The 10,891-nt window shown below is 39.5% G+C and overlaps 1 protein-coding gene across 1 annotated transcript; it reads right to left on the reverse strand.

Moving 5' to 3' along the window:
• Nucleotides 1–533: 533 nt before the first annotated feature.
• Nucleotides 534–1,474, reverse strand: LOC114210756 (olfactory receptor 9S13-like). The gene is given in 2 exon segments (XM_028105067.2): nucleotides 534–1,126; nucleotides 1,129–1,474. Coding segments are annotated over 2 exon segments (939 nt in total).
• Nucleotides 1,475–10,891: the final 9,417 nt, after the last annotated feature.

Consider the following 10,891-nt stretch of genomic DNA (forward strand, 5'->3'; position numbering starts at 1 on the left):
TCCAGTAAGTGGTTGCTTCTCTGTTCAGAGAGTTGTTGCTACTCTCTTCTTCGATCTCCTGTTGAGTTCGTAGGTGTTCAGAATGGTTTGATCCCTATTCAGCTGAATTCCTGAGACCAGATGTAATCCAGGTCTCCTACTCCTCTGCCATCTTTCTCCACCCCTTGATGGATCCCTTTCTACACATGTGAAAATTAACTCTTAAGAATCATAGACCTAAATACAAGAGCTTTACTGACGCATACATGGGCTTGTTCTAAGTCTTGAGCTACCATTTCTAATTCGTTCACTCGTAGTGGGCAAATCTTGGGGCCTGCAGCTGGATGGAGCCTGCGGCAGGCGCAGACAGGCGGCAGAAGCGTCCCAGACGGTACCGGAGGCCACAGCGGCATCGTCCCTCAAATGAATGAGTTTCTTAACATATCCAATTCCATCTGGAAGTGGAAGAGGTTTGAGGAGGTCCTCATAGTTCAGTGTCTCTCTGAGGCTTCCATCCAGCCTGCAGAACACACTGTTTCCCTCCAGCACATCCTTCACATGGCTGTGTATTTCTGGCCCAGCCTCTACAGGGCCTCCTTCACATCCTTGTTTCGCAGACTGTAGATGAGGGGATTGAGCATCGGGATGACCAGCGTGTAGAAGACAGAGACCACCTTGCCCTGCTCCATGGATTCAATTGCTCCTGGCTGGGCATACATGACAAAGACAGTCCCAACAAAGAGAGTCACTGCAGCCATGTCGGAGCCACAGGTGGAAAAGACCTTGCATCTCCCAGCTCCTGAGTGCATCCTCAGGATGGTCACTGTGATGTAGCCATAGGAGACGAGGACCACAAATGTCACACCTACAATGATGAGCCCACAGATACCAAACAAGAGAAGTTCACTGATGGCCGTGTTGCCACAGGCAAGCTGGAGCAAGGGGGGAACATCACAGAAGAAGTGGTTGATGTGATTGGAGCTGCAGAATGGGAGGCGGAATGTGAAGCTCATCTGCACAGCAGAGTTGAGGCAGCCTCCACAGTAGGTGCCTAGAACCAGGCGAGTGCAGGCAGAATGGCACATGGTGATGGGGTAGCGCAAGGGGCTGCAGATCGCCATGAAGCGATCATAGGCCATGACACCCCTTCAGTAGTGACCAGTAGGGAGAAAAAGAATAACTGGGTGGCACAGCCTGCAAAGGTGATGACCTTGGATGGGGAAAAGAAGTTGACCAGGGCACTGGGGGTGATGACAGATGAGTAGCACAAATCCAGGAAGGAGAGATTCTTGAGGAAGAAGTACATTGGGGAGTGCAGGTGGGCATCCAGGGTGATAATCATGATCATGGTGAGGTTCCCCAGCACAGTCATCATGTACAAGGCCAGGAACACAGCAAAGAGCAGGGCCTGGGTCCCCAGGCCACTCTCAAATCCCTCCAGCACAAAATCTTGAAAGTAGACCATGGAGAGGTTTCCATTTCTGTGGGGTGGCATAAGCCTCAGTCCTCACCAGGGGAATTACAGCTCCAGTATTGGCAGACTATAAGAGAAAAAGGTTAGAAAAATCAGAAATGAAGGTTAGAGACTGAAGATATAGAGACATACATAGTATGAATTCCTAAAAAAAAGGAGGAAAGAGATAAATAGGCTGAATCAGAACTTGAAGAGAAAATGGCCAAGTATTATCTCAAACCAATCAAAGATATTCTACAGATTAATTAACCCTACAAAATCAAAGCAGGATTTATACAAAGAATACCACACTTAGACTTATCAGTAAAAATATTTAGAACCAGAATAAAGAGAAGAATATTAAAAGCAGCCTGAGAAAGAAGACATAGTCACTTCAGGGGTGCCTGGGTGGCACAGTTAGGCTTCTGACTCTTGGTTTTGGCTCAGGTCGTGATCTCAGGATTGTGAGACTGGGCCCCGTGGCGGACATGCCCTCGGCGTGGAGTCTGCTTGAGACTCTTTCTTCCTCTCCCACTGCCCCTCCCCCCAAAATAAATAAATCTTTTTTTTTAAAAGAAGACATAGTTGCTTCAAAGTATCAACTTTAGAAGTAAGACTGACAATTGGCTTATGAGATTAAAAATGATGGAAAACAAAGTAAAAGGAATTATATTTTCCTTTGTTCAAAGAAAACAGTTACCAACTAGGATTCTATATCTACCCAAAATATCCTTCAAGACTCAAAGTGAATTTAGCAATAACAGTTTAAGACTTCAATACTCCACTTGCAATAATGAATAGAACAACAAAACTAAATATCAGCAAGGAAATGATGGATTTGAACAACATTATAAACCAAATAGACCTAACAGGCATATGTAGAACACACTGTATCCAACAACAGCAGAATACATTCTTCTCCAGTGCACATGGAACATTATCCTGGATAGACCATATGTTAGTTCACAAAGCAAGTCTCAATAAATTTTAAAAGATTTAAATTATACTAAGTATGTTCTCCAAACAAAATGAAATGAAATCACAAATCAACAACATAAGGCAATTTGGAAAACTTACAAATATGTGGAAGCTAAACAACACATTTTTAAATCACCAATGGGTAAAAGAAGAAATCACGATGGAAACTATAAAGTATTTTAAGATTAATGAAAATGGGAATACAACATACCAAAACTTAAGAGATGCAATGAAAGAAGGACTCAGAAATTTATAGCTATAAACACCAACATTAAAAAAAGATCTCAAATCAATAATTTAACTTTCCATCTTAGAAAGTAGAAAAAGAACACAAAACTAAGCTCAAGGTAAGTAGAAGGAATGAAATAAAGATTAGAGAAGAGATCAGTGAATTAGAGAAGTGTAAAATAATGCAGAAAATCAATGACACTAAAAGTTGGTTCTTTGAAAAGTTTAACAAACTTGACAAACTTTTAGCTAGATTGACCAAGAAAAAAGAAGACTTAAATTTCTTAAAATCAGGAATGAAAGCAGAGATGTGACTTCTGACCTTACAGAAATAAAAAGTATTGTAAGAACATATTAGAACAATTGTATGCCACATGTTAGCTAACCTAGAAGAAATGAACAAATTCCTGGAAACACACAAACTAACATAACCAACTCAGGGAGAAATAGAAAATCTGAGAAGACGTATAGCAAACAGATTGAGTCAGTAGTCAAAAAACTTTTCCAACAAAGAAAAGCTGAGGACCAGATGGTTTCACTGGTGACTTTTACCAAATTTTTCAAGAATTAACACAAGTACATCTCAAACTCTAAAAAATAGGATAGGAGAAAACATTTCTAATTCATTTCATAAGGTCTGTATTGTTTTTAACACTAAATTGAGACAAAGATACTGCAAGAAAATGAAGCTACAGATAAATATCTCTTATGAATATAGATACAAAGATCCTTAACAAAATACTAGCAAGCTAAATCCAGAAGACCATTAAAGGGACAATACAGCATAACCAAGTGAGAATTATCCCAGGAATGCAAGGGTGGATCAATATATAAAAATCATTCAATATAATACACCATACAAATGGAATTAAGGGGAAAAAAATACATGATCATCTCAGTAGATACAGAAAAACTACAAAACATTGCTGAAAGAAATGAAAGAAGACCTACATAAATGTAAAGGTATCCCATTTTCATGGATTGGAAGACTTAATAATGTTAAGATGCAGTATTCCCTAAATTTACGTACAGATTCAATGCAATCTTTCCCCAAATTTCCAATTGCCCCCCCTTTTTTTGGCAGAAATTGACCCCAAATAGCCAAAACAATATTTAAAAAGAACAAAGTAGGAGAACTAACACTTCCTGATTTCAAAAACTTACGAAGAAGCAGAACAGTGTTGTGCTTGCACAAGGATAGACATAGACCAATGGAACAGAATCAAGAATCCAGAAATAAAATCACACATCTGTAATTTTCAATGAGGGGACCAAGGGCACCATTCAATAGTAAAAAATAGTCTTGGGTGTTGAGAAAACTGAATATCCACATGTGAAAGACTGCATTAAAAGCTTTTATAACATGTATAAAAATTAACTCAAAATGGACAAAGACCTAAATGCAAGTGCTAAAACTATAAAAATATTAGAGTAGAAAGAGACATCAGTGTAAATTATTGTGACTTGGGATTAGTCAGCAGTTTCTTAAATATGACATCAAAGCACAAACAACAAAATAGAAAAACTAAAAATAAATAGACAAATTGAACTTCATCAAAATTAAAATCTTGTGCATCAAAGGACACTATCAAGAAGATGAAAACAAAACCCATATCATGGGAGAAAATGTCGACAAATTATAAATCTAATAAAGGATCTAGAAATATACAGAACTCTTCCAACTCAGCAAGAAAAAGACAGTAAAATTTTTTAAAAAATGGGCAAAGGACTTGCATGGACATTTCTCCAAAGAAAATGTACAACTGTCCAATAAGTATAAGAGAAGATGTTCAATGTCATTAGTCATTAGGGAAATGTGGATGAAAACCACTATGGGAATACCACTTTGCTCATTAGAATGGCTACCTTTTTTTTTTAAAGACAGAGAAGAACAAGTGTTGGTGAGAATTTGGGAAAATTAGAGCCCTCATACACTGCCAGTACAAATATAAGCGTGGTGCAGCCTCTGTAGAAAATAGTCTTGCCATTTCTCAGAAAGTTAGACATAGAGTTCTCATATGACCCACCATAATCCACATGTAGGTATTTGCCAAGAAAATTGACAATATATGTTCACATAAAAGCCTGTACACAAATGTTCATAATAGCAATATTCCTAATTGCCAAAAAGTGAATGCAAGCCAAATGTCCATCAAATGATGAATAGATAAGTAAAATGTGAAATATTCATACAGTGGGACAATATTCAGCTATAAAAGAAAGTTCTTTTTTTTGAGAGAGAGAGAGAGAGAGAGAAAGAGAGCAAGTGCACAAGCAAGTGGGGGGAAGAGCAGAGGAAGAGAAAGGGAGAGGGAGAATCTTAAGCAGGCTCCATGCCCAGCGTGGAGTCCAACACAGGGCTCGATCTCACAACCCTGAGGTCATGATCTGAGCCCAAATCAAGAGTCGGATGCTTAACTGACTGAGCCACCCAGGCGCCCCAAAATAAATAAAGTTCTAATACAAGATACAACATGGATGAGCCTTGAAAACAATATGCTAAATAAATGAAGCTTGACACAAAAGACTTCATGTTCTATAATTCCATTTATATAAAATGTGCAGAAGAGGGACAGAAGTGCATTTGTGTTTGCCAAAATATGGTTGTGGGGGAGGGAAGGGAGAGTGCTGATGCGTACAGGGTCTCTTTGTGTGATGAAACTATTCTGGAACCAGAGAGGGGTTATGGTTGAACAACACTGTGGATATAATAAGAAATGAAACACCACACTTATTTTCACAGTTTGAACTGGTAAAATTGTGACTTTTGTATCATGTGAGAATTATTCCTTAATTTAAAATGTTAAAAATAAAAAATAATGAAGGTGAAATAAGAACTTTCACCAGCATTTAACTGAGAATTTAACTGAAGCACATTAAATATGTTAAAAATCCATGCATCATGATACTGGAAAAAAACCCTCCATTGGCTATCTTTGGAGGATGCTGCTGAGGGAATCCACACAGTGACCTTCACGGTGATGAAATAATTGTTTAGAGGGATTTCCCCTTTGTATAATATTGCAACTAATAAATGGAGAATGAATGACAGAATTTGAATATTATCATCTTATAAACCCCTAGTGAAATAACGTATTTAGGTGAGATTACTAATGGCCACTAATGTTACAAAACAAGAGATTCAGCCAGGTGGACTTCTCAGTGGAAATACACACAATACTTATGAAATACTCCTGCCAAAAAATCAGTCATGAATCAGACTGAGACTCTAGACCTACCAGTTTACAGGAAATATAAGGAGCAAAAGAATATGCTAATCAACACTACAGGAATGTGATTAGCAAAATTTGTGCCATGAGAAGCTTTGCAGGATAAACGACCTGTTTTCTTCAATAAATAAGTTGAAGTAATAATTTTGAAATGGAAATAGAGGGACAGATAGCCAGTGAATTAGAGACAGGAGACATCAACAAAACACAATGTATGGACCTCACTGAATCCCGTTTCAAAACAAACTGTAAAAGAAAAATGAGTCAGTCAGAACAATTAAAACACTAAATGGAAATTTTATAATATTAAGTAATTAATTTGTTTTATGAATAATAGTAACATTAAAGTTGTCTTTCTGTAAAAAGTCCTCACCATTTAGAGGGATTAGATATGATTGGCTCTAAGTTGATTATTATTGAAGTTGGTTGGTGCAAATAGGTAATCCATTACTACTCCAGATTTATATATGTGTGTTTGAGAACATCCATAATAAAAAGAGGCGTACATCTAAAAATAAAGTAAAACTGGGGCGGAGCAAGATGGCGGAGGAGTAGGAGACGTGGATTTCGTCTGGTCTCAGGAATTCAGCTGAATAGGGATCAAACCATTCTGAGCACCTACGAACTCAAAAGGAGATGAAAGATAAGAGTAAGAACACTCTGGGGCGCCTGGGTGGCTCAGTTGGTTAAGCGACTGCCTTCGGCTCAGGTCATGATCCTGGAGTCCCGGGATCGAGTTCCCCATCGGACTTCCTGCTCAGCAGGGAGTCTGCTTCTCCCTCTGACCCTCTTCCCTCTCGTGCTTTCTATCTCTCATTCTCTCTCTCTCAAATAAATAAATAAAATCTTAAAAAAAAAAAAAGAGTAAGAACACTCTGAACAGAAAAGCAACCACTTTCTGGAAGGTAGGACGTGCGGAGAAGTGAATCCGGGAGGATACACGGCGGGGGAGGGGGCCTCCATCGGCCGCTTCTGGCAAGTGATAGAGCTGCAGAGCACAAAATCGGAACTTTTAGAAGTCGGCTCCGCGGAGGGACGTCGCTCCAGTGGTTAAGCAGGGGGTGGAACCCTCACGGGACAGTGTGGTCCCAGGACCCTCGGGGTCACAGAAAGACCGGGGGTGCCTGAGTGCGGCAGAGCTCCCAGGTATCGGAGCGGGGAAGCCAGCTGCAGAGACGGAGCAGAGGCGTGGGCTCTCAGCTCAGGGTTGCCATAAACTGTGATCCGTGGCCCAGTCGGGCCACTGCTCCTCCAGCAGGGACCCAACAAGCGGCAGATCCGGGGAGACTCCCCTTCCTTCCCGGGGAGGAGCGGCGCGGGAGCGCACCGCAGGGATCTGCTGGGTTTGGAGACTCCACACGGGGTTGGGTGCCAGAGATAGAAACGCTCGGTCACAGGCCGGGTGAGCACGGAGTGCAGCCAGAGACCGGGGAGACGGGAGTGACTGCTTTTCTCTGGGGGCACACTGAGGAGCGGGGCCCCGAGTTCTCAGCTCCTCTGGGTGGAGATTGGGAGGCCACCATTTTCACCTGGTCCTCCAAAGCTGTACCGAGAGCTTGCAGGGAACAAAAGCTCCTGAGAGCAAACCCGAGCAGCTTGCTTAGCCCGGACCGACAAGGGCGGGGCAATTCCGCCTCCGGCAAAGACATTTGGGAGCCATGGCAACAGGCCCCTCCCCCAGAAGATCAGCACGAACAGCCAGCAAGCCAAGACCAAGTTTACCAATCAAGGAGAACGGGAGAACTCCAGCGCTAGGGGAATACTGAACATAGAATTCATGGCTTTTTTACCATAATTCATTAGTTTTTCAAAGTTAATTATTTTAACGGTATTTTTTTGAATTTTTCTTTTTCCCTTTTTCAACTAACATCTTATCAATCCCTTTTTTAAAAAAAATATTTTTTATTTTTCATTTTTAGTGTCATATTTTTATCCCTTCATAGTAGTTACCCTTATTTTTGGCATATATATAAGTTGTTCTCTCTTTAAAATTTTGAGATACAATTTCTTCTAACAGATCAAAATATACCCTAAATCACTAGTGTATGGCTTTGTTCTAGTCTCCTGCCTGATCACATTCTCTCCCCTTTTTTTCTTTTTTTCTTTTTTTCTTTTTCTTTTAAATCTTCTTTCTTTTTAAAAACAACTTCTTATCAATTCCTTCTATAAAATCTTTTATAATTTTCATCTTTACATCTGCCATCCCTTCATTGTATCAACCCTTATTTTGTACATATATAAGGCTTTCTTCCTTTAAATCTTAGCAGGCACTTTCTTCTAACAGACCAAAATATGCCCAAAAGCTAGTGTGTGGTACTGATCTATGCACTAGCCTGATCGTATTTGATCATATTCTGTTTTTTTTCTTTTGTTTTGTTCTGTTTTTGTTTGTTTTTATCTTTTTCTTTTTCCTATTTTTTTTCTCTTCTTTATTTCCCTTTCTTGTCCCCTGGTTTCAGGACTTTTCTAATTTGTATAGAGTATATTTGCTGGAGACGTTGTTAACCTGTTAGCATTCTGTTCTCTGATTCATCTCTTCTCCTCTGGACAAAATGACAAGACGAAAAAAATAACCTCAGCAAAAAGAACAAGAGGTAGTACCGTCTGCCAGGGACCTACTCAATACTGACATTAGTACGATGTCGGACCTAGAGTTCAGAACCATGACTTTAAAGATACTAGCTGGGCTTGAAAAAAGCATGGAAGTTATTAGAGAAACCCTTTCTGGAGAAATAAAAGAACTAAAATCTAACCAAGTTGAAATCAAAAAGGCTATTAATGAGGTGCAATAAAAAATGGGGGCACTAACTGCTAGGATAAATTAGGCAGAAGAAAGAATCAGCGATATAGAAGACCAAATGATGGAAAATAAAGAGGCTGAGAAAAAAGGAGAGAAACAACTACAGGATCACGAGGGCAGAATTCGAGAGATAAGCGATACGATAAGACGAAACAACATTAGAATAATTGGGATCCCAGAAGAAGAAGAAAGAGAGAGAGGGGCAAAAGGTATATTAGAGCAAATAATAGCAGAGAACTTCCCTAATGTGGGGAAGGAAACAGGCATCAAAATCCAGGACGCACAGAGAACCCCTCTCAAAATCAGTAAAAATAGGTCAACACCCCAACATCTAATAGTAAAACTTACGAGTCTCAGAGACAAGGAGAAAATCCTGAAAGCAGCTCGGGAGAAGAGATCTGTAACCTACATTGGTAGAAATATTAGATTGGCAACAGACCTATCCACAGAGACCTGGCAGGCCAGAAAGGACTGGCATGATATCTTCAGAGCACTAAATGAGAAAAATATGCAGCCAAGAATACTATATCTAGCTAGGCTTTCATTGAAAATAGAAGGAGAGATAAAAAGCTTCCAGGACAAACAAAAACTAAAGGAATTTGTAAACACAAAACCAGCCCTACAAGAAATATTGAAAGAGGTCCTCTAAGCAAAGAGAGAGCCTAAAAGCAGCATAGATCAGAAAGGAACACAGACAATATACAGTTACAGTCACCTTACAGGCAATACAATGGCACTAAATTCATACCTTTCAATAGTTACCCTGAATGTGAATGGGCTAAATGCCCCAATCAAATGACACAGGCTATCAGATTGGATTAAAAAACAAGACCCATCCATATGCTGTCTGCAAGACTCATTTTAGACCCAAAGACACCCCCAGATTGAAAGTGAGGGGGTGGAAAACCATTTACCATGCTAATGGACACCAAAGGAAAGCTGGGGTGGCAATCCTTATATCAAAAAATTAGATTTTAAAACAAAAACTGTAATAGGAGATGAAGAAGGACACTATATCCTACTTAAAGGGTCTATCCAACAAGAAGATCTAACAATTGTAAATATCTATGCCCCTCACATGGGAGCAGCCAATTATATAAGGCCATTAATAACCAAAGAAACACATTGACAACAATACAATAATAGTGGGGGACTTTAACACCCCCCTAACTGAAATGGACAGACCATCTAAGCAAAAGATCAACAAGGAAATAAAAATTTTAAATGACACACTGGACCAAATGGACTTTACAGACATATTCAGAACATTCCATCCCAAAGCAACAGAATACACATTCTTCTCTAGTGCCCATGGAACATTCTCCAGAATCGATCACATCCTAGGTCACAAATCAGGTCTCAACCAGTACCAAAAGATTGGGATCATTCCCTGCATATTTTCAGACCACAATGCTTTGAAACTAGAACTCAATCACAAGAGGAAAGTCGGAAAGAACTCAAATACATGGAGGCTAAAGAGCATCCTACTAAAGAATGAATGGGTCAACCAGGAAATTAAAGAAGAATTAAAAAATTCATGGAAACCAATGAAAATGAAAACACAACTGTTCAAAATCTTTGGGTTAGAGCAAAGGCAGTCCTGAGAGGAAAGTATATAGCAATACAAGCCTTTCTCAAGAAACAAGAAAGGTCTCAAATGCACAACCTAACCCTACACCTAAAGGAGCTGGAGAGGAACAGCAAATAAAGCCTAAACTCAGCAGGAGAAGAGAAATAAAGATCAGAGCAGAAATCAATGAACTAGAAACCAAAAGAACAGTAGAACAGATCAACGAAACTAGGAGCGGGTTCTTTGAAAGAATTAACAAGATTGATAAACCCCTAGCCAGACTTATCAAAAAGAAAAGAGAAATGACCCAAATCAACAAAATCATGAATGAAAGAGGAGAAATCACAACCAACACCAAAGACATACAAACAATTATAAGAACATATTATGAGCAACTCTATGCCAGCAAATTAGATAACCTGGAAGAAATAGGTGCATTCCTACAGATGTATCAACCACCAAAATTGAACTAGGAAGAAATAGAAAACCTGAACAGACCTATAACCACTAAGGAAATTGAAGGAGTCATCAAAAATTTCCCAACAAACAAAAGCCCAGGGCCAGATGGCTTCCCAGGGGAATTCTATCAGACATTTAAAGAAGAATTAATACCTATTGTCCTGAAACTGTTCCAAAAAATAGAAATGGAAGGA

Source organism: Eumetopias jubatus, unplaced genomic scaffold (genome assembly GCF_037043125.1).
Source record: "Eumetopias jubatus isolate StellerSeaLion01/CBP00866 unplaced genomic scaffold, mEumJub1_p1.0 scaffold_3, whole genome shotgun sequence".
In the NCBI taxonomy this organism is placed as follows: Eukaryota; Metazoa; Chordata; class Mammalia; order Carnivora; family Otariidae; genus Eumetopias; species Eumetopias jubatus.